The 27,721-nt window shown below is 54.6% G+C and overlaps 6 protein-coding genes across 6 annotated transcripts; 1 reads left to right on the top strand and 5 right to left on the bottom strand.

The window, feature by feature from the left end:
• Positions 1-52: 52 nt before the first annotated feature.
• Positions 53-1,976, bottom strand: HD553DRAFT_315071 (uncharacterized protein). The gene has a single exon (XM_046180436.1). It carries the CDS (start codon positions 1,911-1,913, stop codon positions 300-302), a length of 1,614 nt encoding a protein of 537 aa, XP_046034954.1. The 5' UTR covers positions 1,914-1,976; the 3' UTR covers positions 53-299.
• Positions 1,977-2,642: 666 nt separating this feature from the next.
• On the bottom strand, positions 2,643-4,571 carry HD553DRAFT_325311 (uncharacterized protein; the record flags this gene model as incomplete). Its single annotated transcript, XM_046181596.1, has 4 exons — positions 2,643-3,121; positions 3,199-3,466; positions 3,549-3,815; positions 3,894-4,571. 4 exons carry the CDS (start codon positions 4,569-4,571, stop codon positions 2,643-2,645), a joined length of 1,692 nt encoding a protein of 563 aa, XP_046034953.1.
• A 2,878-nt stretch (positions 4,572-7,449) lies between these two features.
• On the bottom strand, positions 7,450-12,171 carry HD553DRAFT_315065 (uncharacterized protein). Its single transcript, XM_046180435.1, has 10 exons — positions 11,063-12,171; positions 10,459-10,984; positions 9,884-10,392; positions 9,738-9,818; positions 9,516-9,664; positions 9,288-9,447; positions 9,017-9,214; positions 8,639-8,937; positions 7,809-8,576; positions 7,450-7,725 (listed from the first exon to the last, which is right to left on the bottom strand). The coding sequence occupies exons 1-10, from the start codon at positions 12,020-12,022 to the stop codon at positions 7,626-7,628; spliced, it is 3,750 nt and encodes a 1,249-aa protein (XP_046034952.1). The 5' UTR covers positions 12,023-12,171; the 3' UTR covers positions 7,450-7,625.
• A 768-nt stretch (positions 12,172-12,939) lies between these two features.
• HD553DRAFT_358927 (uncharacterized protein) lies at positions 12,940-14,669 on the bottom strand (the record flags this gene model as incomplete). Its single annotated transcript, XM_046183925.1, has 8 exons — positions 14,643-14,669; positions 14,311-14,565; positions 14,102-14,246; positions 13,730-13,849; positions 13,583-13,664; positions 13,242-13,515; positions 13,052-13,173; positions 12,940-12,989 (listed from the first exon to the last, which is right to left on the bottom strand). Coding segments are annotated over exons 1-8 (1,071 nt in total), but the record flags the coding sequence as incomplete, so codon positions are not given.
• Positions 14,670-23,006: 8,337 nt separating this feature from the next.
• Positions 23,007-24,868, bottom strand: HD553DRAFT_315044 (putative pyruvate dehydrogenase protein x component mitochondrial precursor). Its single transcript, XM_046180434.1, has 6 exons — positions 24,751-24,868; positions 24,527-24,654; positions 23,922-24,415; positions 23,661-23,835; positions 23,402-23,543; positions 23,007-23,320 (listed from the first exon to the last, which is right to left on the bottom strand). Exons 1-6 carry the CDS (start codon positions 24,797-24,799, stop codon positions 23,127-23,129), a joined length of 1,182 nt encoding a protein of 393 aa, XP_046034950.1. The 5' UTR covers positions 24,800-24,868; the 3' UTR covers positions 23,007-23,126.
• A 179-nt stretch (positions 24,869-25,047) lies between these two features.
• Positions 25,048-27,351, top strand: HD553DRAFT_315040 (ATPase, F1 complex, gamma subunit domain-containing protein). The gene is made up of 7 exons (XM_046180433.1): positions 25,048-25,335; positions 25,845-25,966; positions 26,049-26,450; positions 26,550-26,687; positions 26,792-26,800; positions 26,883-26,971; positions 27,070-27,351. Exons 1-7 carry the CDS (start codon positions 25,232-25,234, stop codon positions 27,085-27,087), a joined length of 882 nt encoding a protein of 293 aa, XP_046034949.1. The 5' UTR covers positions 25,048-25,231; the 3' UTR covers positions 27,088-27,351.
• The last annotated feature ends 370 nt before the right edge of the window (positions 27,352-27,721 follow it).

Below are 27,721 nucleotides of genomic sequence, written 5' to 3'. Positions count from 1 at the left end.
CGTCGACGCTAGGGGTTTTAGGTAGAGTGTCAATCGATTGGGACGCATGTGTATTGTATTGTTCATGTGTTCTGAAGCGATGAAACAGTAGTGGCTTGTTTTGTCATCCTACATTTTCACGGAACGGTATAGTTTGGTTTGCATTCTCAACATATATACAAAAGGGCACACAAGGACTGAAACAAACAGACATTTACAAGGAACAGAGCCTTTCAAGCCGTATCGTGTGTACAAGAACATAGAAAAGAACGACCGGGGCAAGTCCGATCTGATCGTCATCATCGGGCGTCTCCCCAAGCTCAGGCAGCCCATACCCGCTCTTCTACCCAATCCAACTCACTCTCGCCCGCGATCGAACCAGCATCGCTGGTGGAGGTAAAGACCGATCCCGTTTCGCTCAACACCGGCATCTGCATCCTCCAAGCGTCTTCCTCTTCAGTGAGGAGAGGCGTGGGGATATCGTCCGTGTGCGAATAGACGGACGAAGCGTAGGAAGAGGAGGATAGAGGGGTGAGGGTCCCCGATGTAGGAAGGCTAGAGAGGTCCATAGACGACGCTGATGCGGACGAGGACGAGGCGTATCCAGATCGGGCGAAATCGGTCATCTCGTCTGCTTCTCCGAACGAAGCCGAAGCCGAAGTCGACATCGAGTCCCGGTGAGGGGAATGGGGTACCGAGTAGATGTACCACCATCCTCGACTTTCAGGCTCGGCCTTGCCTTGACAGTGGTTGACGAGCCTCTCCACGCCCTCCTCGCTCCATCCGCGGAAGACCAGCCTCAACGCTTCTGCCTCTTGTTGACCTTGACCTCCTGCGGCGTATACGACCTCGACGTCCACATCCACCCCATCCCTATCCGTTCTCAGCCAGCCGCCCTCTTCCGAGCTCAACCAGACCCGTCCTCCGATCTCCTCGAGAAGGGGGAAGAGTCTTGTCCGGGCGTGGTGGTCGTATGCCTGTTGAGTGGGGAGGAGGGAGAGGAGGAGGTCCGGGGTCGGATGGGCTGTGTAGGGGTCTTGGTCCTTCTTGATGGTTGAAGAGGGAAGGACGGGGAGGGAGAGCAGGTGAGATAAAGACGGGGCCAGGGGGAGTAAGAGATAAGTCGTCCGATTGTGATCCGCCCTTGCAACGTCTTTGTCTGTATCCTGTACTGCATGCTCGATCTCCGTTACGGTAGGCTGGACGGCGAGCTCAAAGTACCTCTTGAACTCTTCCGCCGCGGCCTGTCTCTTCTTCTCTTGTTCATCGGCTTGAGTAGAAGCGGCAACCTGGCCATACCCGGCGAGGAGGGCGAACCGGTTTCCTCCATGCAACCTCTCGTACTTCTTCAAGCTGGCCTGGATTTGAGATTTTCCAGCTTTAACGTTGACGATCCTTTTCCTACGACGATCCTTGCCGCCGTCTTGCCTCTTGATCCGATCGGCCAAAGCTCTCATCCCAAGAGGGACGTTGTTGTAAAATTCGTGCGCCATCTTTCCACCTCCGTATGTCGCAAACGTTCTCGCGGGAGAGGGATGGAGGCCGGTATGGCTCACCATACCCGGTCCTCTCAACTGAGCCGTGGGCCTGATTCGACCGGCTAACAATCGGCTGGATTGAGTCAGCGGGGCCGATCTGATAGAGGACGAAGGGCTCTGATGGTATTCCCTGTACTGTCCTGGCCACCTCCTGCCTCCGATCTCCCTCCCTCCTCGTCGAAGCGGGATGGTCTCGTAGACCGGCTCCCGCTCCAGTTGCCCAAACGTGCTCCTCCATACCTCCCTGGCGTATTGTTTGGCCTCTTCATAAGTCTTGGAAGAAGAAGACGATGTAGGTCGGGCGGATGAAGGGGGCGATCGACGGGCTTGTCGAGAGAGTTGTTTGAGGAACGGCTTGAGGATACGAGAGGCCAGGCCTCCCGGTGGTGCACTCATGGTTTCGAATAGGTGAGTGCGTGCAGTCTGACTAGACGGTGGTGCATGAGTATCTGACAGAGATCAAAGGGGTCAAGTCGATGTCGATGTCGATGAGTATATACGAGTGGCGATTGTCCTCCTCGGCTCCACTCCACTCTCGTTCGCTCGCTCGCGTCGTCACTTGTCGGCATCTCGGCATCATCATCTCGGCATCTACATCGATATCATGAGACGGATCAACTCGATGCACGCAACACTTGCAACACATCATGGCGCCTTGCTCGTCAAAACCAAGATACTGCGCCACAAATGCTCGACGTCATGGACAATATAGTCGGATGCCCATCTACCTGCATCATCGCATACCTCCAATCGCAATCACGTGATCTGCAGAACTGCGGCAATGCTGGCGCAAGGTCTCCCTGAATTACACTACCCAACCCGTCCCAAGATCATGCCAGTGAATTAAAAATGTATAGCTTGGTCTATGGCATGCTATCGTAAGACTGTCGATTCAGGGCTTATCTATTTGATGTACAAAATGTCTGATACATGTACAAATGCAACCGCGTAATTTCCGTCGGGGTTTTGATATGTGATGGATGTGGTAGGCGTATTCGACCGGGAGGGAGTGAGGTCCCGGGAAGGTGTATGTGTATGTGCGTGTTGTACAACAAGAGGCAGGCGGTGAAGGATCAAAGTATGCTTCAAGGAGCGTCCGTTTCCAAAACTTCGCTCTCTTTTTCATCAAGCTTGAACCTGAGGCTCATCCGCCATGATGGGTTTCGGCCCCAAGATCCTCTCCTTTTCCCTCCTCTCGGCGTCCTTGATGTACTTGGGCTTCTTCTTCATCTTCTTGTCCTTCATCTCGACACCCAACCCGGCAAAGTACTCCTTGACCCCGCCCGATTCTTGCAGCTGACCGAGCTGCTTGTGTCCACCCGCAGCTTCGCCCATGACGATCACCTGCGGCATCTCGTCAGTGTCCAAAAGACGTGCGAGGAGGGGGACGAGCGTCTCGGCATCTCGACGCTGGTCGACCTCGATGACGAGAGGAGGCGGGTTCGAAGTGTATTGAGACATGATCCTGAGCATCTCTCGGTGATGAGGGTCTCGCATGCGTCCGACCATGATGACGGGGAACAGGCTAAAGACGTCCTCGGTGAGTTGGGCCATGTCCTCACGGGCGGTCTCGACCTTGGTGTAGTCGAACTCAAGGACGAGTTCTATAACGTAGCAGTGACAATTGGTAAGCGTGCTATATCGCGGCGCAGTAGGTGGAAACGAAGAACAGACTACTCACGAGGATCGAGGGGCATAGAAGGATCGACAGGAGGAAGCGCGTTGGAGCTGGTCGACGTCAGGAACGAGACCAAAGCCGCCATCTCTTCCTTCTTGTTGGCAAACGTAAACTCGTATTCCGACGATTCGGAGTGAGCGGTCGAGGGCTCGAATTGCGTGTCCTGAGCGGCATCAGCGATATCTTCAGCCTGCATGGCATCGAGGAGCTGAGCGTCCTTGGCCTGGTCCAGCTCGTTGGGCGCGAGGTGGAAATCAGGGTGTCGTGCGACCTGCAATACAGGCAAGCAGATCGAGTTTCTAACAGTCAGCTCTCCGCATCACTGGCATATCGTTCAACACAACTCGACTCACATCGTCCAGTTCACCCTGTCCGATGACGAACGCCTTTTGTAATCCGCTCGCATACCGCTTCGAAGCCATCTGTCTCTCCTCCTCTGCCTTGCCCGTCGACCTCGAGAGCACGGTCACGAACAAGACAAAGAGGACGACCCCGGCGAGGATGGATCGGAACTTCCTAGGGATACGAGAGAGGTAGGAGATGGTAGTACGGAACTTGTGGGTGGTAGCTGCCGATGGACCGAGCGCAGAAGTGTGCGAGTGTTGTGTCGGTCGGTAGATCTAGGAAGCGATTCAAGATGTCTTTGATCAGCTCGAGGCTCATGTAGTGATGGAAGAAAACTAGGACCGTCGACTCACCTTGCCCCGCTTGATCTCGCTCCCACTCCCCTTGATCCCCGCAGCCAGCCCGCTCCCACCACCTCCGAGATACCCCATCAATTTGGCCCTGCCCAACTCCACCTGCTGCATATGCCTCTCCAGATCGACATAACCCCCAAACCTGCTACCGTTACCGTAGCCGGTGGAAGGGTGTCCCTTGGGGGTTGAGGGCACGGATTCAGGGTGCTCGACGTCGTCGGCGAAGCTGACGGTATGACTGGCTTGTCGGACGAGGGGTTGACGAGCGAACCCCGGGCGGGGAGTGGTGCGTTGCATGTGGGAAGGTAGGAGTAGCGTGGGAGAAGAGGTGGTTGCGATGTTCTCGCCAGACGCCGAAGAAGAAGAAGCAGCGACGGTCTCGTTGTTGTCGGTAGAGCTCTGACCGGACAAGATCCTCTCCCTCTGCAGCTCTACTTCCCGAGCCGACCCTTCTTGTATGCTACTGCCAGCATTGGCTCCCAGATACTGTCCCTGCTGTTGAGTAGCCAACCCTTTGCTGTATACAAAGGACTGATACTCTTTGCTGAACTGCGGCAAAGGCGGGGTGGAAGGAGGGGAAGCCGGGTAACGTCCTGGCGAAAGGGGCGGGAGGGGCAAGGCGATCGACATTCGCGACTCTTGCATGCTGATCTCGTTGGCGAGTTCAGTGCCGGTCATGATGGATGGCATGGCTGGGCTTTCGGGGGACGAGTCCATCGAGATGAAGGGCGGTTGTGAGGATGAAGGGGTTGAAGATGATGTGGTGGTGGTGTCGTTGGTGGATTGGGACTGAAATGAAAGCGGGGGGTCGAAAGGAGTCGAGTCAGTATTGACGTGCAAGGAAGGCCGAGGGAGCGTCCCGTCTTTAAATACTCACCATGACCTTGGATGAGATGTTTCTTTTATTCCAAAGGATGTCGGATGATGTGATCGAATAAAATATGTATCGAAAGTATGAAACCCGATGACGATCGGCCTCAAAAGTTTGACGTTTCGAGGGTGATCGCTTTGTTGCTTGCGGCGTGGAGTGCCCGGATGCGTGGATGATGCGTGATAGATTGAACCGCCGATCAAAGGAAAGGAGGGAGAAACGTGTCTTCAAGATAGGGGTCTATCTATATTCGGATCGACGAGTGGAGCTGTAGTGGTGGTGTCGTGTACGCCGTGTTTGGTATTATTGGTGTTGTGATGTTTTGAGAGAGGAGAACAGAATAGAAACCGAGAGTCGATCCGGAAAGGCGTTCGTAAAGTGAAGCGAGATGGAGGAGGTTTTTATAAGAAGAAGGGATGCTGTCAGGAACCTGTCGTCGAATATGGTCTTTTGCACCGGACCCAACTCTAGAACTGATGTCGATGGGCCCGACGAGCGAGGAGCGACGAGAGGGAGGGATCCGAGATAGTATGGATGGATGGGCAGGGTGATATGTCTTTTGCCAACGACCTGGCTTTTTTGGGGCGTCGAGACCAAAGTCGGTACGAGTAGGAATAAGATTGATCCGGACGCTTTTTTTCACGTCGACCTCCTCTCGTCAAGAGTTGGAGTTGGGAGGGGGTCGAGGATTGATTCGAAGGGGTAGCTGTAGCTGGAGCTGAAGCTGGAACTGGGGCTTACCTCGTGACGTGAAGAGCGTAGAGATCTACCGGATGGCGGTTGGGCGTTCCAGGTGGCAGTCGAGGAACGAACAAAAAGGTTCGAGGCTGTCAAGGTTGTCCGGAGGCACAAAAGAGAGTTTCTGTTCGGTTTCGTATCCGATTGAAACGGACAGGGGCGTTCGTATGGCGAGATCCGTGAATTCGTTGGAGTGATCGTCGCAAGTTTGTCGTTCAGAGATCCAGAGAGTTATGAAGGAAAGCGTCGAGGTGGTCCGGACGAGTCGGTCGGCGAAGGCATTCGATGGGACCCGACGACCATTTTATAGAGGGCCGCCGTGCGGAGATTGGAGCAATGATGATGATGTCGTAGTCCAAGATTTTCCGATTACCGGTACATTCGGTGCAAACGATCAAGGGAGACGAAGCGCGAGCCAAGAAGGTGGATGATGGGTGATGTGATGTGATGTGCGAGGTTCCAGAGATCAGAGACACGCGAAAGTGCCCGAGCGAGGTCAGGGGGTGGAGCAGGACGAAGGATTCGGTTCGGTAAGAACGAGGATGCCGGCATCGAGAGAGACAAAACGAGAGGGTGAGACAGGGATAGAATCCGGCGGATAGAGGCCGGAAAGCGTAGAAAGCACGCGAGATCCCATTTTCCGGTCCGGGCGCGTGGTGCAAAAGAGAGTTCCGGATGCAACGCGTTGATGAAATAGGGGCCGCGCGAGTTAGGAAGAAGGCGGGGGAGAGCAAGGAGGTGGTCAGCTTTCTCGTGCCAGTCTCGTAACGTAAAGGGTTCCCGCAAGACAGATCTCTAGGGATCTCCCAACTTTCGAGCCGTAGAATTCCATTTGCTCGAAGACTCACACTGGTTGCAATCGATAGGGAGCGGGCGGACGAGTCGGCGTCCAGCGATTGAAGTGCGTATAGGACGGTTCGGCGGAGTGGTATCGAGCGTCGATAGAAAGAGTGTGTATAGTGTGTTATTTCAGGTTCGGAAGGGCTCGGTTGGATTCAAACGTTGTTCAGCTTCTAGCTTCTAGCTTCTGGTGATATTCGGGGGAAACAGTGGCAGTGCAGGATGAAACGACCTCCCTTCCATTTCCATCACGAGACTCGACCGACGCGCAACCCGTCTGACTATATACCATTCTCAACGCAGCTCGTGTAAAAGGTGTACACGCAGCTCATCATCCTGCCATCCGCATTCATGTTCAAAATTGTCCGACCTTCAACTTGAACTCGACCTCAAGCCATCGCCTCGGGCTTCAGTGACCGCGAAACCACATTCCGAGCCAGCATTCGTTACCGCCGTAGCCGCAATCAGAACCATCAAACCAGTTCCATCCACCGAGGTAGAACTTCCTTCAGCCTACGAAAAGCCTCTGCCTTCCGGCCGCACGGTTTGATGCCACCTCGCCCGGTCGTGAGCGACGCACGCTGTAACATTCCGTACGAAACGGTTGTAACCTCGAGACGGCGGAGGCAGGAAGCGTACTCGAGCTCAGCAAGGAGCACCGATGCGAAACACCAAAGGCGTCCGCCAGGACCTCGCCTGACTCGTACGACCGGATACGCAACCAAGATTGCCGTTGGATGGTTACGGTTTCGTCCTGATCGTCGGGTCCTCTCCGACATCGAGACAAAAAGGAACCGACTCAAGGCGCAAGCCACTGATCACGAGCACGAGGTTCACTGGAACACCAGGACCCATCGACCGGAATAGAGTTTTAGCCCTACGTTCGCCCCTGTTCTGGGGCGGTACCTGTACGAGCAGGAAGCCAAAGAAGCTCGAAATGCCCCGAGGACTAGCCAGGCCATGTGGAATGACGTCAAAGTCGTTCCTGCCTCGACTTCTTTTACATCCGCCGCGTTCTGCTTGCTTCCGAAAAAGCCACAGCCACCAACAAGAAGCCGTCAAGCCACTTCTGAGCTTGATCTGCTCGAGATCTGGCGTTGCGAGACATGGAGATCGCGAGAGAGACACGATGCGACACTTCATGATGCATGCGGGCGTGGTTGATGCGAGCGAGAGATGGGGGTATATGTTCTACGGATACATCAGAGGACGGCGACAGGCCGAGAATGAAAGAGGAGACCCAGTTCCGAATGTAGCTGCGTTGCGACCCGGCTACTTTGCGTCTACCCGAAAAAGGGTTCGTGCGCAAAGCCTTGAGCAGGTACGCTAGGCGTTCCCTCGGTCGGATGCGGTTGCGACAAGTAGAGAGACCATTGATCCATCCTAAAAGGCAAGGGAGATAGAGACGGCACTGGTTAGCGAGTCTGCACGCACGTGTGGCCGCTACTCGGACTCAGTGCACTCACTCGAACGTCGACGGAGCCATACTCCAGATATCGGCGAGAACACCGCTCATCTCCAGAGCGTTTGGATCCTGCATGGACCAAAACTCGTTCGAGACATTCGGCACAGAGGTTGTGCCTGTCACAGGAGGAGGCATATTGGTGTTGCCATTGCTACTGTTCCCGAAACCATGTCCATAACCAAGGTTACCCGACCCGCCTGCAGGCGAACCAAAGTTCATCGGCTGGAAACGGTTGTTCTGCATGCTTTGGTTCATGTTCGGGCCGAGGGGAACACGACCAAGATTGTTCTGAGGCGGAGGCATGAAGCCGAACGTATCTGGCAGGTAATCGACCCCGTTGATGTTCTGATTCACCGCCGTCGCTCCGGACGCCATCATAGGATGGCTCACGGCCCCTTCCAAACCCTGAATTCCGTTCTCACGTGAGACGAACCACCACGGGAGACTGACATCTTCCGGGACAAAGGTTGTCTCGCCTGTGAACCCGGCGCTCGAAGGAGGAGGCTGAGACATGGGCCGTGTAGCCACCACCGCGGGGTCTCTGGCACCGGACATCAGATCGAGCCCGATATCAGACCGGGGACGCGCGGCGTTCTGGCCGGGACCTAGGGGAGATGAAGTCTCTGAAGATGGCTCGGTCCGGTATCCCATGGCTGTCCTGCCTCGTTGTGGGTCGTGGAATGGACCCGGGGTAGGGGTATCGATCGACGTGTCTGACCAGTTTGCGAGTTCCATCAGGATGTCTCGCATCCGCCCAGCACCCCGCCACCTAAGGACATCGCCGGCCCGGGGTCAGCTTCAGTGAGGGTGAGACAATCACCCGCTACTCACCAGGATTCGCTCATCTTGAGGCACCTAAGACAACTTCTCACGTCCTCTAATGTCGATGTCTTGTCTCCTCCCGCGGACCCCAACTTGTTCCCTCCCCAGACCCCGATCAGCAGAACAATCGCCGCCGTGAATGCGGGCATGCACAACTGATGTTGAATGAGATTCCTTTGACAGGACGCGTTGACAATCCGAGCACACGCGCGAGCGGCGTTGGTGCAGATGGCCAGGGACGGGAGAGCCAAAGCTGCCACGCTGGGAGCTGTACGACCGGTCGGAATATACGGTCGGTGGATCAAAATCTGTACAGAGATGGCGAATCATTTCGGTCAGTATCATGTCCTCAGGTCTTCGCTTCTCAACAACGAAGTCGGCACGAACCTGGACGAAGTAGTAATTGGCGTACAGCACAGCGCTCTGCTGGAAAAAGATCGGATCGGTGCGCTCCGGGTCCCATTTGAGATGCAAGGGGACAGAATCCAGCCACGCGTACAGATCGCTGTCGAGATCTGCGACAAGTTTCTTCTGGTATTCCGGGTTTTCGGCTTCTTTTCCACGCACAGATTTGTTGACAGTATACTACAGGAATATGAACAGACAGTTAGTTGACGTGATCTCGCCGCCGCGATTGCGCATTCGAGAGTTTACCCACCACATTCATGATTGCAAAGGCCGTAATGCGTCCTAGCTTCAAAGACGAGATGAACATGGCTATTTTGCTGGTCTTTCCGGCAGGCTGAATAAAATCGGTCTTCGGGTTGCCCGTGTCCCAATATTCATCGTCGACATCAAGTGGGTAATCGACGTCGAAACTGTCCAAGGTAGATCATTCTGTAAGTGAACACGCTGTCCGACCACAACGGTCTCCGATGGCACTCACTCTTCATCTCGTAGCGACAGCGTCCTCCCCATGGCAGCACAACTCATTCTATCGAGTGTAATCAGCGTCCAGAACGTCCTCTTGTATAGCTCTGCTTCGGCAACGGATGAACACCGCTGCAGACCGACGCGAGTGTGCATCCCGATATCCTACAGTGCGGATGAGTTCTCATCAACGAGGAGGCTTTTGTGTAAGATGACAGAAGAGAAACTGTCTACTAACTATCGCGCTTTTCAATCCCATTCCGACTACTGCCCATACCGTGGAGAAGACTGCGCTTCGCAAAGTGAAGACGGCGCATAGCTATAGCTTGGAATGGGCATCAGCATAAGACTGGCATGCCAACTTATCCTGCTGATTATGCTCACAGTCACGATCTGCAAATCCTCCAAAGTGGCCGGCTTCAAGAATGACTTTCCGGTCTTGACCACGGCTTCCATCCAGCGCCAACCGGCTGAATGTCGGTACATCTCCATGTCGGCCATAGCAGCACGTCCGGCCGCTTCGTCGCCTGCATGCCAATACACGTCGGGATGCTCGATATGCCTCGAACCGACGGCGAACAGCAGCAAGCAGACTTGGGCGAACGAGATGTCCTTTTTCCAACGACCTTTGTCGAAGTCTTTCTGGAATATGATCCTGTTCAAGAGCGGCAAGGTGATATTGTCGTGCTGAAAGTAGGCATCGATTAACGCTTGTGCCAGCTCGGGCTTCGGCCAGCGAGAGAGATCGATGCTTGTCCCATTGTGTTCAGCAGTGCTGGCTTCCCAAATGGGCAGGGCCCAGTACCGAAGTCGCCTCGAGTCGGCACCTCCCGCATTCTCTCCTGCCATAGCGGCTTTGTAATCCATAGCCGACCTGAGAAATTGCACACCCGCTACCAGATGCATCCAGATCAGGCTTGTGGGAACGGCTTCATAACTGTTTTTCACATCCAACTCACAGCTCTTTCCTAAATACCTGTATCCCTCTGAAGGATTCTGACATGCTAGCTGATCAACGAACTTCTGCGTCTCTGCTTCTTCTTTCTCTTCATGCTCTTGTTCTTCCTCCTTGGTAGGCGTTGGCGCTGTGTTATTCTTCGGCACTTCGGGTGTGGACCAACCGATCATGTCCGTGCTTTTTGAAGATGGATGTTGGAGGTCGCTCCCCATGACTGAGATCTGCATGTTCTGATGACAAGCCGCCTTGACGTCTTCCCAGGTTTCGCCCTTAGGTATTCCGCTTCCAGCAGTCTGTGCAGCTGCGGTGCCGACCTCTGCCGTCTCCTGGACGTCCTTGCCGCTCTTGCGACTTCGTTGCGAGTTGGCGTCTTTCGAAGCTGCAGCTCGAGAACCTTTCGACCGGCTGGACGGTGGGTTGTACGGGATGTCGAGAGACAACAAGGCCATCTTGAACAGGTCGAGGTCAAAGGTATCGCGGGAGATCGAGGGTCCTACTTCGCTCGTCATATCGATCGATGGTTTGAGCTGATATAGCAAGACACCGCGGCAATGGATCAGCCTCGCTCGCCGACTACCTCGACTTTCTCCTTGACAATCACTTACCTTTTGAGCCAGAGCTTCGAGCTTGGAGACCTTCCATTCGAGCGTCTCGATGTACCCCAGAGGCGGACCTCGTCTCTTGGCCGCCTCCACGTAAGTGCAATCGGTCTTGCTTTCGACGCAATTGCTGCACTTTTTATTCCTCCTCGACGAGTGCGCTCCGTCACACCGTATCTTTTTCCTTCGACACAAGTCGCAAGCTCGCTGGACTTTGCGACGTTTAGGGTCGTTCGGATCGGACGGATCAGAGTCTTCGGCGTCGTAAGAGTTGTGTGCACCGTTATTGACGTCGACGCTGGCGTTGCTACTGCTTTGCCCAGGCTCGGTGAATGTGGGTAAACGTCCTAGATGATGGGATGAAGAGTTGCTGCTGGACTGGTATTGACCATATTGTGGTGTATAGGATTGTAGATGGTCCTGTGGGTCGATCCTACGTTTCTTGTTCTGGCCGTGCTCTCCCATGGACGAACCGCTGACCTGCCCTGATATGTTCATGTGGTTCTGTTCCGACATCGCATGGTACGTCTTGGTAAAGTTGGGGATATCTTCGAGAGAGTTTAAAGGCGAGCCGTATTGAAATGGCGGCGCTTTACCCCAGGGATCCACATCTCCTATGACGTTGCCGGACGAGTCCACGGCAGGTTTAGACTGCTCCATGTACTGATAAGGATTGTGTTGGCCCTCCATGTTGGACGATCTGCCCCGACTCGATTCTCTCGATCGATCCTCTGTAGGCGAGTTGTCTCTGTTCTCAGAGCGCAAGAATCGTTGGGTTTGTACCGAAGTCAGAGCCGCAACTGCCGCGGCCGTTTCCTTGTCGGCGAGGGCTTGCTCGATGGTGAGATCGCTCGACCTTATAGGACGTTGTTGCTGGTCAAGATCGTCTCGGTTGATAGGTGAAGATCGTCTATACGGCCGAGACGGTAGATGAGGTGACGTCGTACGAGCGAGATGAGGAGGCATTGTACGACGATCGGGAATACGAGCGATCCGCCTTCTCTTTCTACCAACACTGAAGAAAAGTGGGTCTCACTCTTTCGGAGCCGTGTATGCCGTGTCTAGTGCGTATGTGTGTGTTTGGGGGGATGTCATTGTGCATTGCTAAGCCCGTGAACAGCTTGCTCATCACAAACCAGGATCTGCTGCTACAATCTCGACGCGCACAAAGCGGGCCAAGCGGAGGCCTAACTAGCTAGACGACCAAAATCTCCTCCGCGGTGGCCGCCGGAGAAACCGTTATCCGTCGCTCGTAGCGCTCCAGTTGCAGTAGCGTGAGCACATGTCTCGAAATTGGCAGGGCGAAGCACGGTAGTCCCGCACCTCCACATCGCCTCCGACGGCAGGGGACTGATCCCATCCTCTTCGTGCAATCCAACATGCTCGACGCTATCGAATTGCTTGCAATCAACAAGGACTTGCAATCAAATCGCGCAATGCTATACGTATGTCGAAAAGGCGAGGTCGGGGGCCGTCGATCAGCGCCTGCAGGTACAGTAGCGGGAAACCGAAAAAAGCACCCGGAGCAGAGCGAGGACTCACCGCCAGATCAGCAGGCAGTGGCTTAGATGCGGCAACGGCTCTCCAATCGATATCCGACAGTGTACGGTGTCTGGCATCGTTGGCTCGGGTCGTCATTGTCGAAGCTGCGTACGGCGGTTCCGGGTGAGCAAACGTCCTCGACATTACCCGGTTGCGTAGACGGCAGATCGACTCACGGATGAAGCGATCGATGGGGGTATTCACGGCTTGCAGAACAGCTCGCTCCAAAGCGGGCTCGTCTCCGTGTTTCTGAATGGCAAGAAAAAAAATCCCGTCGCCGTCAGTATCGCGGTCTCGGGTTTGTAACGGGTTTGTCAGCTAACAACGTTTAGCAAACTCACTACAGTGTAGACGTAAGGGGCCTCGACATTCGCCAGACCCTCGTGTTGCCCTAGAAACCGTCGTGTCAGAACACGCTCCTTTTCGACTGTTAAAGCGGGCGGCAAGACTCACAAGTCCACAAAGAACGGTCTTCAGGATTTTCAGTCGACCATTGCATGACCGGGTTGATGAAAGGCACTCCCATGCATAGCGCGTCGTAAGGTGTGGGGCTAATGATAGGCTTGCCGATACCGCTACACCAAAGAAGACGGCAAGTCAGGTCGTCGTAACGATGCGCCAGCAAACACCCGTTTGTACTCACATCAATGCCTGGCTCCTGCCCAACTCCTGGACGAACCGTTCGCTCGGCATCATCCCCATGTTCTCGATCCCCTCGTCCGGCAATTGATCCCCCTGCTTTCCACTTCCTGCGATGAAGTCGATCCCCGAAGACCCCTTGATCCGCTCAAAGACGTCGGTCGAGTACTTGTAAGCGGGAGGCTCAAAGTAGGAAGCGTGTTTGGCGAGAATGTACGCTCGACGTTCTCTGTCCGCCTCCGGTTGGACATTGGCGCAATAGGACTCGATGGAATAGCCTGCAGGGAAGCGCTCTCTAGTTCAGCCTCCGGTTCTCCAGTCCCTCATGATGTTCGGTATGCTTACCGATATAAAGGTTGTTCTCCTTTCCTTGTCGGCTAGGATATCGCGCATAATCTTCCGGGGCAAGCGTGAATTGATGTCCAAGCTGGAAAGATTGACTAAGACGTCAGCGCACATGTCGCAAACGCCAGCCAACCGTTTCCTACCTACAGGATGCGCGGGAGATTCCCAAAAGTGCCAGGAAAACATCTTCCAGATCGGCAATCCCTCTTCAAATCCTTCGCTCTTGACGCACCGCCAATTCTCGTGCGGTTCGTAATCAGGCGAGCTCTTGTCCAACTTTCCAGGCTTATCGCTGAATACCTGTCCGTACATCCTGGTGAAGCCAAAGGGTACCGTCTCGTACGTCTCTTGTACCTCGGGATCGTCGATGCTCCAGCCTTGTTCTTCCCATTCAGAGTTGCTTAGAACCATGACCTCGCCAGTCTTCCTATTCTCGACTTCCCACCGTACGGCCTTTCCCCCTTGTTGAATGTCCGCCAGAGAGAGCTTCTTTTCCTTGCCCGGGATACCCCAGTTGACGCAATCCTTGATGTGACCCGCTTCGGCCATGACCATGTGGACGAGAGAAGGGATCTCGAGGTTGATCTCCATGGATTCGATGATTTCGAAGGCGTAGAGGAACGTGTACCCCAATGACTGGTACGAATCGATTGTCGACCTGGCCCTATTCATCGGCTCTTCTGTTAGCCTCTATTGTTTCTGCATACTCCACAACCGGTATGACGTACCAGATATCCTCTCCGCTTACTCGGCCAAAGTGTCGGGCACCGAAGTGAAACGTCCCACCGATAACCACATTCAGCTCCTCCTTCTCACAAACCGCCAAACTCCTGAGCTTTTCATCCTTGACGACTTCATCCGCCGCGTCGAACTCGAGGTAAGATGTCTGTGCCAAGTATTCCTCGCCGAGAGAGGTCAGGAGACAGTTGTGCAGGCGCTTGTAATGGGGAACGTTCCATGCTCGGGTCTCTTTCATCCCTTTGCTATAGATGGTCCATATTTACGTAGTAACAGATCATTAGAATCAGACAAGCTCGAAAGGTAACCGTTCCGAACTCACTCGGCCGGGTATCGTCTAGGCATCCTCTCTGCCAACCTCCGAAGCCCCTTGACCAGGCTCCATCGTTCTTCCTGGGGGATCTCGGAGACTTCCCGGTTCGCGTTCGCCCTTCTCGGCAGATCGGCCTGTTCAGGTACTTCATCCTCGTCCATTTTGGTAGCTAGCTCGATAACCGCCGGTTCTATTTGTTCAGCCTCGATGATGAGTGGCGAACCTGAGTCGTCCTCGATGTCCTCGCCGAAGTCCTCTTCCTGCCCAACATCCTGACCCTCGCTCCGCATCATATCTTCTGCGGCCTTGCCCTTGAGCCCAAACCTCCCTCTTGCCTGAGGTCCTAGCCATGCTTGCGGGTCGAGGTCGTTGGACTGAGCGACGAGGTCGAGACCCCATCGAAGGGATTGTCGCGTGGAGACACGGTCGTAGAGCGCAGCTCCTGTTAACAAGGCGATGGTGACCGTGATGAGCAGGAGAATGTTTCGTCTGTTGACAATCACGCCAAACAGCAGGTGCCGTGAGTAACAGTCTCGGGTTATGAGTTCAAGATTCATGCTCACAGTCGACGAGATCGTCTTCTCGGCAAAGTTGATCGTCCGAATCCCATCTCTAGCTTGACGTGTCCGGCGTCGATGTTTGTATAAGTCCGGTAAGGCGTAGGGATCGTGCTGAAATCCCAAGGACTCTTCAACGGGGAGTTTTCCCTGTCTGCAGGAAAGTACTTGATGATGTTTATACGTCGAGGTGGTGGTCGACATTTTGAGGACCGTGAAGAGGATTGATGCTGATGGTACATCGAAGTCGAGGAGGACGAACATCCAAAGGAGGTCGTCCTCGGTGAAAGGGGGAGCACGTCGTTCATCATTTTTGGGCGTTTTGATGATGGAAATATGCAGCTGATGCCGATAGAAAGTTCGAAGAAGGATGTGTATCGCGATCAAAGGATGCCAAAGGATGATGTTCGTTTTTGAGGATGCGGGAACTGTCGATTGATTGATGGGATCACCATCGACGACGATCAAACAACTCGCCTCTCTTATATTTGTCTGCGGGAATGCTGCTCCACAATACGGGTAAATTATTTTGCGTTTCATCTCTCGGGCCGTCCCATCAACAAAGCATAATCACCCGTGATCGGTGAGAGCCACGCCTCTACCCGTCCTCCCGCGTTTCAAACTGAACAATAATAATGATCAGAACGCCCCCCTCAGCCTCTGCCTGGTCCGAAGGAACCCCAGAACCCTATTGCTCCCGCCTGGTATTACCCGATCGTCTGGTTAACATGTCACCCGTACGTCATCAATTCTCGATCGCTCAACCCACCATACAACTCCTGCGATCCTGTGAGGCAGATTGACCGCCGAATCGATCGTGAACGAGAGAACAAAAGGGCAATTCAAACCTAATCACGCTCCACATCGCGACAATTCGCGCGACAAACTGCATCCGCGCGACTTTGGCTTTTTGTTCCCTCGGGCGTTTCATTTCGATATTCAGCTGAAGCTTGTTGTTGTTCGCTTCCCGCCATCGATCGGCAGCGTTCGTCGGCGACAGAGTCAATGAGAGAAGAGAAACGTCATCGGGATCTCACCTGTGGCACAGCCTCGAAAGCTGGGCAACCGGTGATTGAGCGATTGCCCGATTCCCGGCGGAAATATTCCCCACAAGATGGTACGGCAGCTGGCGGCATGCGAAGAGATAGGGAAGGCACTAACTCAAGCCTTCTTCCTTTGTCCGAGACATGTACCCGGATGAGCCGAGTTGCACATCGAGCTACAGTCAGTTTGGCATCGAAACGAAGCCATGACATGAGAGATAACGTGTCAATGACCATGCACTTCAGCATGTGAAACGAGAAGGATGACAGGATGAAGCGCCTGCAGTCTATCAGTCGTGGAGACACGTGAAAACTCTAGGCACTTGTTGGTGATCTCTTTCAAGTGGATCGAACTGATAGTCCTATTAGTCTGGATGCTCATATCTTCTTTCCCAAAGTATACACCGGTAGCTGCACTGTAGAGGCGGAACGGAGCCAACCTCCCAATTTCTATGCTTATTCTAATCATTTCAGCATGAAGCATTCTTTCATGTTCGCATCAGACAACATATCCCGCCTCCTAATTGTGCACGGCCTCATTGTAATTACATCTGTGACTCGCTCCAACTGGAACAGCAGCTGCAGCTTTCTTTTCCGGCAATAGTAGCAAGTGCCATTGTTATTCATCGCACAGGGCTAGCATTTGGATGTAATCCAGGGTCCCCATTTCACGTTGACTAAGCAGCCAACAAGACTTATCAATCCCTTGATCTCTTTGTGACCTTCGACGAGAAGCGGCGCGCTGCGTAGAAACCGTTCGAGTCTGTCAATGACTTTGATCGAGAAGATGGAACTTGGTGGATATCTCACTTCCACCTGCCTGCTCTATCTCCAAAAGACATGCAGGGTGACAATGATGATGAAGCACCGAATATAATCGAACCTGTATTGTCGGTTTGATGTTTTAGGTTGCATGTTCATCCCAATCCTCAGCTTGCAGCTTGACTAGAACTAACCATTTGAACCATGCAGCATCCCCTTCAAGCAGTGTTGCTAACCAGGCATCAGTGGCCTCCCAGATGGCCTTGATGTCCTGGCTACCGCTTTCGGCGAGTCGGGTGACACGGAGTTGAGCCGTCTCCCTAGCTTCTTCAGATGACATGATGTATTGGAGGGATGTCGAAGAACTGTGCTGTGACGATCTAGAGACTAAGAAGATATTTATAAGGTTTGCCAGCAAACCTGAATAGTAACACACGGGACTAGAAGGTACGGGTAGGGTAATGAATGTAATAACGGATGTCTAACTACTACAAGGTGCTAGTTAGACATCTTCGAACACATCTCCTAATAGGTCTCCGAGAGAGTCTCCGAGAGAGTCTCCGAACGGACCTCCGTACGAGGTGAAAACCTACATCCCGCGTGTGTACGACATGCGTACCGCGGATGCCTATAATAGGATCCCCCCCTTAGGGCGAGATTCCAGATTGCCCAAAGTAGTCGAGTAGTCCGAGGCGAGAGTAAACGTTTCATCTTGAAGTTCTTTGTTCCCTCGAAACGTCCAGTGTCTGTGCCCCCGCGACTCTCCTCGTGCCTCCGCTCTATTGTCTCCGAAGAGATCGTCTAGAACCTTCGATTTGTACGCTCAGGTACACTGGTTCTTTCCGAAACACTGCTCGGCGCCCGTGGGTGCTGCAATGAAGAACCTATTGTCTATCGGTGTCGTCGACCCGTCTGAAACGCCTAGCCGACGACGATGACGCGTCGCGCGTCTATCTTCTATTGTCTTCCCCGCGGACATTGCAACATGGTACTGTCCGCGGTATTGTTCGTTGATGTAAACAAAGGTGATGTCGTATGTATCGACGTCCTTTCTAACCGATATCGCTGTATTCTCTTTGTCGTGTTCGAAGTAACGACTTCTTGCTTTGTCCTAGTAGCTGCTACCTAGGTCTCTTTTGTCTTGTTCTCGAAATGTGAAAGGTATAAGACCCCCGAGGGGGTTTGTCGACTTGATGTTTTTCGACGTACGTATCCTCTCTCCTTTAGCAAACCTATAGCTTACTATTCCCGTATCTTTTCCTTCCCTCCTTTCGTACGATGCCTCCCTCTGCTCCCCCTACTCCCTCGAAAGCTCGCAAGCGCAAGGCCGCCACGGACTGGGTCAACGACGCCGTGTATGGCTACATACGCGGTAACAACTGGGAGGGCTTCGAGGTCAACGAAGTCAACGCCTTACAGAAGGCGAAAGAACGATTCCGAGGAACCGTCCCGCCGGAGGTAATCTCCGCTTGGATGAGAGGGGATGTGGATGGCGTGAATGGGTTGCTGGTAAGCCTTTGATATTCTTTTGTTTTCGTGTCTCCGATAGGGTCTCCGAGAGGGTCTCCGACTGACCCTCCTTTGATATCTGATTTTTGATCTTCAGGCCCAGTTCTCCGGTGGTTGGCAATGGTGTTGCCAACGTTGCTTCGACGGTGGCAAGTTCAAGAGCGTCACTCCCGCCGACTTTGTGACGTACAACCCGGAAGACGGCACGTGGTGGGACGTGATCAGCGTCGAGGGTCTCTTTTTCTGCCGCCATCTCATCCACCCGCCGCACACCGCCGGCAACGTCACCAGGTCCTGCGGTCGGTGCGCCCCGAAGAAGCTCGGGTGTGCCCCCGTTCCCCGAGAGATGGTTGTCGTCTTCGACGACGATGAGGATACCGAGACCCGAGTTCGAGCGGGGTTGGTCTTGTTGCGCGCCGACAAGATGGCCTTGGGGACTCGGGATGAGGTCGCGACCGAGATCGAGAGGCTCCTCGATACGGTTGTGAGTTTGTTTTCTTCTATTCTTTTTCTTCCACTGACTCCTCTTGCATGCTATCCGACATCCAGATTGTACCTCAACTCAACCGTCGGTCCGGGGTCTCCGTCATGAGCGAACGCGGGGCTCTCTACAAGGCCATCGCCGACAACAAGGAGGAGTGGGACCACCTGGACCCCAACACCCGTCGCGGTTGGGAAGGGTTCGAAGAGGCCCGCAAGATCACCTTCGATTTCGCCGAGGGTCAGTACAAGCCTCTCCCCGTGTGGCCCGGCGAGGAGGACGCCATGGATGTGGACGAGGAGGAGACCGAGGTCCAGATCGTTAGTACTCTCTTTCTACGTTTGCGTTTTGAGCTAACCCAAGTTCTCCTAGGCTGCGCGGGAACGAGACGCTCGCCTCGCGGCCGAGAAGGCCGACGAAGAGGCCCGCCAGAAGCGGCTTGACGCCGAGGCCGCCAGCAAGGTCGCTGAGGACGCTCGTTTGGAGTACGAACGGGCCCGGGACCGCCTCGCCGCCGTCAACCCCCTTCGGTTCCGTACTCCCCCCGCCGACCCGCCCCCCGCCAAGGATGCCGCTCCCCCTCCCGCCCAGGACAAGCAGCCCTCGCAACGAGGTAGCAGGGCCAGGTCCCAGCGCGAGGGGACCGCGACCGAGCACACCGCGGACCGCAACGAGGGTGATGGTGGCGATGGGGGCGGCGATGGCGGTGGCGATGGCGGTGGTGACGGTGGTGGCGACGGTGGTGGAGCGTGATTTTGTTTGTGTTTGTAACGTCTCGTTTGGTCGCCGTTCGGGGGTCGGCTCCCTTTTTATTTTTATGCTATTTTCTTGTTGCGATTCATTTCTCCAGCAAAGTCTCCGAACGTGTCTCCGAACGAGTCTCCGATTGAGCCTCCAAGCGAGTCGTGGTACTTCATTGTTTTCGTAAGACAAACTTGATTGTCGTTGGCTCGTTAAGTTCGTAAAAAAAAGGAATGGTGATAAACATCTTCGTTGGTCCTGCCGACGAAGGTACAACAATGAGTAATGACAAACACGAAAACCCTAAGCACCCGGAGTCCACAGCAACGGCTCGTCCCCGTTCTGCTTGGCGAACTCCTCATCCCAATACGCCTGGTGGTTCTGGGCGGGAGGTTGCATGTACGTCGCAGCCACCTGCATTCGACCAGCCTGTTGCCGAGCCTGCCACCAAGCAGGTGGAGACCTCTTGGCGTTGCTGCACTGGGCACTCCTGTGGCCGGGCTGCCAGCAGTTGTAGCAGGGTTTCCCGCCGGGCATCCTCGCAGCGTCCACCTCCATGGGCGTAGCACCCGACGTGGCGGCCACCGCAGGAGGGGCAACAGTGGTGTTAACCACAACAGGGTTTCGGGGAGCGACGTGGTTACCTGCGTAACGATTCCCGCTCGTGTGGGCACGGTTACCCGAAGACGTGTGCCTACGGGCTTCCGCTTGGACTTCGTACCGACGACATTCCATCTGGAACTCCGCCAGCGTCATATGCTCCTGGTTGGGCATAGGGATAATAGCGTCCTGAAAGGCCTGGTTCAGGTTGGCGCGGAAGAACGACCGTTTGCCGTACTCGTTGAGGTTTGGGAGGAGGGCGGCGAGGTCGTTGAACTCGGTGATGTACGTACTCAAGCTCTTGTTGCCCTGCTTCAGAGAGTAGTACTCCTTCTCCGTAGCAAGGATGTTCCTTCCCCCTCCGTACATCTCCACGAGCAACGCCTCGAACTCCCGCCAGGAGACCTGAGTTCGCCCCGACGAGTACTCCCTTGCCCATGCCTGGGCCTGCCCATCCATGTACGACTCCGCGTACATAATCTTGTAAAGGTCGGTGTACAACCCCGGCTTGACTTGGAACTCCCGGTTGCATTGGTCCAGGAATCCCCTAACCTTCTCTTTCTTGCTGCCATCGAACCTGTCCGGCGTACCGAACTTGAACAGCTTCGCTCTCGCTTCCTCCGTGGCCGTCGCCGATCGAGTGTCCCTCGACATCGCCAACTCCATCATCTGGCTATGCATGTTCGCCATCATGGAGAGCAGGGCGGAAACGTCCGGACTGGTAGGAGGCGCAGCGGCCGGAGCAGGGTTAGCTGCTGGGGGTGTTGACTGCACTTGTGGGGGAGTCTGCCCCATGTTGTTGGCCGGTGCGGCCTGCGTGGAAGCGGTAGGTACCCCCGTGGCACCTACCTCCGGTTGCTGGTGGGCAAAGACGCACTGGTCGTTTACCAGCGTCTCCCCAGTTGGGTTCCTCCACATGAACCTTCCTTGTCCATCCATCATCTGCATGCTCCCGTCTTCGCTCAAGACCGGGATCGCATCCGCAGGGATGGGGTGGACAGCCCTATCCGGTCCGTAACACTGCGTGAACGTATTCATCGTATACGGGGTCTCCTAGTCGGGGTGTTTGGGTGATCCGTTATTCTATAAGGTTTGCCAGCAAACCTGAATAGTAACACACGGGACTAGAAGGTACGGGTAGGGTAATGAATGTAATAACGGATGTCTAACTACTACAAGGTGCTAGTTAGACATCTTCGAACACATCTCCTAATAGGTCTCCGAGAGAGTCTCCGAGAGAGTCTCCGAACGGACCTCCGTACGAGGTGAAAACCTACATCCCGCGTGTGTACGACATGCGTACCGCGGATGCCTATAATAATATTGCGATAGGTCAAGATGGAGTATGACAGAGTTATGATTGTTATGATTGATAGAATTGATAGATTGACGTTATGTTTCCCGAGCTTTTGCGAGGACTCGAACGTTGACCTGGTGCTTGGAGGTCGCCCGATCAGAATGTGAGGAGATGACCAGTACGTCAAGTGGTTCTCGACCCAATGTGAATTTCGCGCCGATCGCTGTTTCGACATCATCCTGGAGGTGATGGGCAACTGAGCGGGTTACATGCCTGCAAGCTCGCAGGAGGTCAGCGAGCGGCTTAAGATAGCTTCGGGACAGGCTGAACAACTTTTCACTCAACCATGGGTGTACCCCCGTTCCAGCTCAGGCGAAAGATCGACCGAGCGCGAGCCGAGTGTGGCGGAAGGCACCGGTGAAAGAAGTATGAATGTGACGAAGAGGATACGAAGACCCACAGAAGCCAGTCGAGGTAAGCGATGCGATACTGGTATGAGCCAAGAAGGCATGCGCTGCTTGTACCCTGACAGTAGGGCTGCTCCCGGCCGGACGATCTGGGAGTGGGACGCTTTGCGGACCCCCTCGTCCTCGACAGCTGTCACGAGGCCACAAGGCGCGAGAATACAGCTGATTGGAATTTGGATGATGGGGAGATTTGTGCTGCAGCTCCCTTGCGTCTCTCAATGACTTCGGACAACCGCAAGGTCCTTGTCGACCATGTCGATGACCATTTGCCTGTCAATGGTTGGCTTCGAGAAACCGGTCTTGAGCAATCTCTTGATGATAGGGAGTACTGGGGCAAGCTTCCTCGACGTCCTCGCCAGTCCAGTGGATGGTCCAGCGGTCGCGGCTGACGACAGTCCAGCGGTCGCGGCTGACGACAGTCCAGCGGTCAACGACGACGGTACATGCTTGGCCGGGGGGAGGTCGGCTACATGGCTGTTCTCGCTGTCTCTCAAATAAGCCTGCAGACAGCTTCAGTCAGCACGCACCTGCTTGACGACCATGTCCTCTTCGATAGGCACCCGTTACATTTTGTGGGAGGGGTAAGGAATCATGGGCTTCTCGTGATCGTATATTGTCTCCCTACCAAGACTAGCCATATCGGAGGAGATGTTGCAAGCCACATGATGCTGACAGTTGTAACAGTGCTGCAAGCTGTTTTGCAACACGGCGCTTGTTGTCTTGACCTTGTGCTCCATCGAGCTTTGTAGGATTTTTCCCTGATCACGAACGACGGGCTGAGCTGAAATGGCAACAAATCTCTCGTCTCTGACGTCCAGCTTTGCGCCTACGGCTTCGCGATCCTCATCGGCGTATCGCCTTTGGTCTTGTCTTTTGGTCGTGTCTTCTTAACAGATCGTAACCCGATCACGCCTTGTTTGAGGTTTCGTATCTATATGTATATCGAACACTCTCGCCCTACCCCCCGTATGCATCCAAGAACAACACATGTAACGACATACAATCTCCCTAAACCCCCCAAACCCGAATCACCCATCTAAAATAACCCCTCCCACTCGTCCTTCTTTCCCGCGGCCGCGCTCGACCCTCCCTGTTGAACATCGAGTCCGATGTCCAGTGGGATCGAAACGCCCGAAGGTTTACGTTCGGTGCTGAACAGCGATCCGTAAGACTCCAAGAGCTGATCAAAGTCGTGTTCCAGCGTGGACGAGGCGGATAACGGCGAAGTAGCTGGTGGAGCAATACCAAGAAAAAGCAATCGGCGGAATTAGCTTTTGGGACATCTTGCGGGAAAAAGAAGGCGGGACTCACCGGCCGACAAAGGTCTGGCGGGCAGGGATGCCTTTTCCAACCCGTTCAAGATGGCCTGACGCAATTGAAGCGGCGTCATCGGTTTCGTAGGTTTCTGTGCCGTAGCTCCTGGTCCAGCGCCTGCTCCTGTGCTCGTGCCGTTCTATATTCGATTCGTACGAGTTAGCTATCCTATCCTACTGACACGACCGCTGGGCGATATCGAAATCGAAATCGACCAGTCCCGAGTAAGGAGGAAAAGAAAGGCTCGACGACTCACATCCCCATACCCAGCGCTGGTGGCATAAGCCGTCTTCGGGATCCCCTTCATGCTCCCCTTGGCGTCCGAAATCTTGCCCAGAGCGGCGAGTACGTCCCCCTTGGTGAGCATCCTGTTCCTTCCGGTCCCCTTGATCGCCGAGATCTGGTCTGCGGTGAGATCGGCTTCGGCCAGTCTGTCGAGCGGGAGCGAAGGGTTGAGCACGCAGAGGTTAGATCAGGGTAGGCTTTCGGTCCGTACGAGGACGGGAGCGGCACTCACAGTCGCATCACACTGGGGAACAGCGGCCTCCCGCTAGCACCCCCATGCACATTCCCCTTGTGCCCTCCTACATCCACCGGTACCCCACCCTTTTGGATCTTTTCCGCCTTGGTCTCCGTCTCCCTGCCGGCTTGCGGAGCATTCTGTCGTTGACCCGCCGGGGTCGGGGTCCCAGATTTAGGGGAAGCCGAGGAATCTTGCGTGGATGGTGGGGTTGAAGAGGAAGATGAAGAGGCAGAAGGGGTCGAGGCTAGTTCTTTCTTTTCCGTCGTGCTCTGGTCCTTCTTTTCCGGTTCCGGTTGTCCCGAAGTCGAAGCGCTGCTAGGCGGAGAGAGATCTCCCGGGACTTCCAAGGTGGAAAGGTCGTCCCCTTCTTCAGCTAGGACGGCGATGATCTGCCCCACAGGGATCTTTTGCGATCCCGCTTGGGAGAGGATCTTGCCCATGATCCCGTCGTCCTGAGCTTCGACGTCGATGGTGGCCTTGTCCGTTTCCTACGAACGTAGCACGAGATATCGTCGATGATCCAGGTAGGAGTTTTTATATGGGATGATCAGCAAAGCCGGCAAGGCAAAGGTTGGGGGGAAAAGTCTAGAGAGACTCACGATTTCCAACAAGATGTCACCCGCTGCGAACGCTTCCCCCTCTGCCAGCTTCCAGCCTGCGATCCCACCCTCGGTCATGGTCGGTGACATAGCCGGCATCCTCAACGACGAGGACGCGAACCGGACCACTGTTGGGTTCATGCAAGGAAAGAGGTGATATGTTAGGAGTTGTGAGATTGGGTTGCGGAAGTGGCTCGTGCAAGAAAGGTAGTACGATGACTCACAGCTCCGACGGCTGGCAGATACGACGGCTGGACGGCAGATTGACCACATGTTGCGTGAGATTTGTACGGGTTTTACGACGTGGCTAGAAGCTAGAAGCGATCGATCAAGTGTTCATCATCATCTAGATCATCTAGCATTTCAGCTTGCAGGGTTGATCCGTCGGTGCGGCTCTCGGCACACAAACACAACTTCAGCACTGAAGTGCCGCTCGCCCGCGCGAGATGATAAATAGAATGACGTGTCAATTAACAACGATCAGGAAATGCCAACAAACAATAATTCATCGAACCTCGGCCCCTGTCTCTTGCGCGTGGGAAAGCGTTTTCACTCTTCCGCGCTGGATGGACATGCAAGCAATCGACCTACATCGACACCCGAGCATCACAATTACAACCCGTTACCCCGGATTACAACACCTCATCCACCTCTCCTCTCGGACACCCTCTTAATACATAACATCTCTTCTCATACACACACAAAATGTTGGCTCGATCCGCCGTCCGTCCGGTCCTCATGGCCGCCAGGCCCGTCGTGGGCGTTCAACAGAAGAACGGGATGGCTACCTTGAAGGAGATTGAGCAGAGGTGAGTTGTGGGAAACATCCAGAGAGGATCAGACGGTTCGAGGGATGGCTCGGACTGTACGAGACGGCCGAGTCTGGGCTATTCCGGACCAGGAAGGCGACGAACGGAAGGGGATAGGCGAGGCGAGATGACGAATTGCAGCATCACCTTTCGGTCGGGGGAATGTGCAACGCAATGTTGCCTATCGCAAACGCACGTCCTCTAACAATGCGGCCTGCCGAACTTCCTGCTGCGGTGGTAGTAGTTGGCACGGGAATCGATCGTAACCTGGATGACGAGGGGCGTCAAAGCGATCAGATCTCGGAACACAAGGCGGTTAGGACCGCAAGCAACCTCTCTTGGACCTCGAACCTTTCGCCCCGGCTGAGCCATCCCACTCTCCCGCCTCCTTCTCCCGTTCTTCAATTCTCATCGGCGAGCGCAAACGATCGCTCCACAATGTCGATTGCGGTGTACTGACACCCCCTTCCATCCCCCCGAACCCTGTATCTCGTCCCACCTCGTCGCAGGTTGAAGTCGGTCAAGAACATTGAAAAGATTACCAAATCCATGAAGGTCGTTGCTTCTACCAAGTTGACCCGAGCTGAGAGGGCTATGAAGCAGGCCAAGAAGTACGGCGCTGCCAACGAGGGTGAGTCGAGGGTGTCGTGTCCGGGAATTGGTTGCAGGAACCTGAAAGGAAAGCTAATGCGGATGGCTACGCTCGCGGATAGAGCTCTTCAAGAACTCGGAGATCGGTTCTGACAACGGTGATGCCAAGGTCCTCTACGTCGCTATTTCCTCCGACCGAGGCTTGTGTGGTGGTATCCACTCGTCCGTGACCAAGGCCACCCTCAAGGCCTTGAACGCCAACCCGGAAGCCCGTGTCGCCGTCCTCGGAGACAAGCCCAAGGCCCAGTTGGCCAGGTCCCGAACCGATGATTTCGTCATCACCTTCAACCAGATCGGAAGGGACATTCCGACTTTTGCCGAGGCCGCTGCGATCGCCGATGAGATCAAGACGAAGGGTGGGGAGTGGGACGTCGTCAAGATCATCTACAACAAGTACATCTCGGCCATCTCTTACGAGCCGACCGAGTTGGTCGTTACCAACGCCAAGTCGTTGAACGAGGCCGGTACGTCACGCTTCGCCTTTACCTTTTCTGCATACAGTTAGCTTTCTCACCAGGATCTCGCGCTGATCTTTGAATGTCATGATGTTCTCGTCTTCGCAGCCGGTTTCAAGGCTTACGAGCAGGAGGAAGACTCGACTGGCGATATCGCCGAGTTCTCTCTGGCCAACGCTCTCTACCTCGCCCTCGTCGAGGGTCACGCCGCCGAGCAGAGCGCGAGGAGGACTGCCATGGACAACGGTCAGTCTGGATCTTTCGGTCGGGAGGTGGATGGAGAGTGTGGATGGGAAGCTGATTGATCTTCATTGAAACGTTCTTTTCTGGTTGACCGCAACGTGAAACAGCGTCCGGAAGTGAGTCTACATTTGCGATACTCACTTGCCGTCCATCACGCACTAGTCGCTGATCCTTGCCCCACTCACTACCTCGTTGTAGACGCCGCCGACATGATCGGGAAGCTGAACTTGCAGTTCAACCGAGCCCGTCAAGGAAAGATTACCGGAGAGTTGATCGAGATCATCACCGTGAGTAGCCGCCCCGCTTCTCATGGATATTCTGTGTTGGTGGACAAAGTCGAGGCTGGTCGAGACTGATGTGATGTGTCGTGTTGTGACGTGTACAGGGTGCTTCTGCTTTGTAAACGGAGTGAAAACGAAAAGAAAGCGGGGTCAGGAAGGGTCAAGAGCCGATTTACATGACCAAGACGTTTGTAGATAGAGATGTCGAGTGCAAAAGGGGGATGAGCATGGAATAGAAACCTATCGAGTGGGCAAGTGATTCAGCGATGATGTCGAGGTGGTCGACACACCGTACCGTCGCTTGTCGCTTGTCGACCGTCGGTTCGGCACTTCGGCGGTGGCTTGAATTTGAATATGAGCCCTCGTGCGCGCGCATTCGCTCGTTGTCGCTCTCGCTCTGCCTCCTGCCCCTTGCTCCTGCCGCTGCTCCTTCTGCTGCCTGGCCTGCCTCTCTCTCTGCTCTCTCCTCCCTTTGTGATCAATCAACCACAGGCCTCGGACAAGAGACACCTCTCATCACACATCACACACCCCTCCAACACCACCACCTCATCTTTCATTGTGATCTCGCCCTCCGTTCTCTCTTGCGTTCACGGGTCGATCGATTCTGACAGCTCAGCTCCGCCGTTCCTCGTTCACCCTCGAGCTCAAGCCAACTCCGCCGTACCCCCTCGCTCGTACCTCCTCCTTCGAACCACCTTCAATACGAGCTCGACCTCGACGCATAAACTACTTAGATACACTTGATCAGTGATA

This window comes from Filobasidium floriforme (assembly GCF_021052385.1).
Source record: "Filobasidium floriforme strain CBS 6241 chromosome Unknown HD553scaffold_17, whole genome shotgun sequence".
Classification (NCBI taxonomy): domain Eukaryota; kingdom Fungi; phylum Basidiomycota; class Tremellomycetes; order Filobasidiales; family Filobasidiaceae; genus Filobasidium; species Filobasidium floriforme.
Note: the sequence above shows the minus strand (reverse complement) of the source record. Positions and strands in the feature narration are given on the sequence as shown.

What these genes read in the sequence shown, in the direction of transcription:
- HD553DRAFT_315071 (XM_046180436.1), bottom strand. Translation starts at nt 1,913, where the DNA reads ATGAGTGCACCACCGGGAGGCCTGGCCTCTCGTATCCTCAAGCCGTTC.
- HD553DRAFT_315065 (XM_046180435.1), bottom strand. Translation starts at nt 12,022, where the DNA reads ATGCCTCCTCATCTCGCTCGTACGACGTCACCTCATCTACCGTCTCGG. An exon ending in CTGTCGCTACGAGATGAAGA is followed by an intron (nt 9,448 to 9,515) that starts GTGAGTGCCATC and finishes TACCTTGGACAG; the next exon opens with TTTCGACGTCGATTACCCAC. An exon ending in CTCAAGATGAGCGAATCCTG is followed by an intron (nt 8,577 to 8,638) that starts GTGAGTAGCGGG and finishes CGATGTCCTTAG; the next exon opens with GTGGCGGGGTGCTGGGCGGA.
- HD553DRAFT_315044 (XM_046180434.1), bottom strand. Translation starts at nt 24,799, where the DNA reads ATGTGGTCAATCTGCCGTCCAGCCGTCGTATCTGCCAGCCGTCGGAGC. An exon ending in ATCTGCCAGCCGTCGGAGCT is followed by an intron (nt 24,655 to 24,750) that starts GTGAGTCATCGT and finishes TGAACCCAACAG; the next exon opens with TGGTCCGGTTCGCGTCCTCG. An exon ending in GTGACATCTTGTTGGAAATC is followed by an intron (nt 24,416 to 24,526) that starts GTGAGTCTCTCT and finishes CTACGTTCGTAG; the next exon opens with GAAACGGACAAGGCCACCAT.
- HD553DRAFT_315040 (XM_046180433.1), top strand. Translation starts at nt 25,232, where the DNA reads ATGTTGGCTCGATCCGCCGTCCGTCCGGTCCTCATGGCCGCCAGGCCC. An exon ending in GTACGGCGCTGCCAACGAGG is followed by an intron (nt 25,967 to 26,048) that starts GTGAGTCGAGGG and finishes GCTCGCGGATAG; the next exon opens with AGCTCTTCAAGAACTCGGAG. An exon ending in CAAGTCGTTGAACGAGGCCG is followed by an intron (nt 26,451 to 26,549) that starts GTACGTCACGCT and finishes TCGTCTTCGCAG; the next exon opens with CCGGTTTCAAGGCTTACGAG.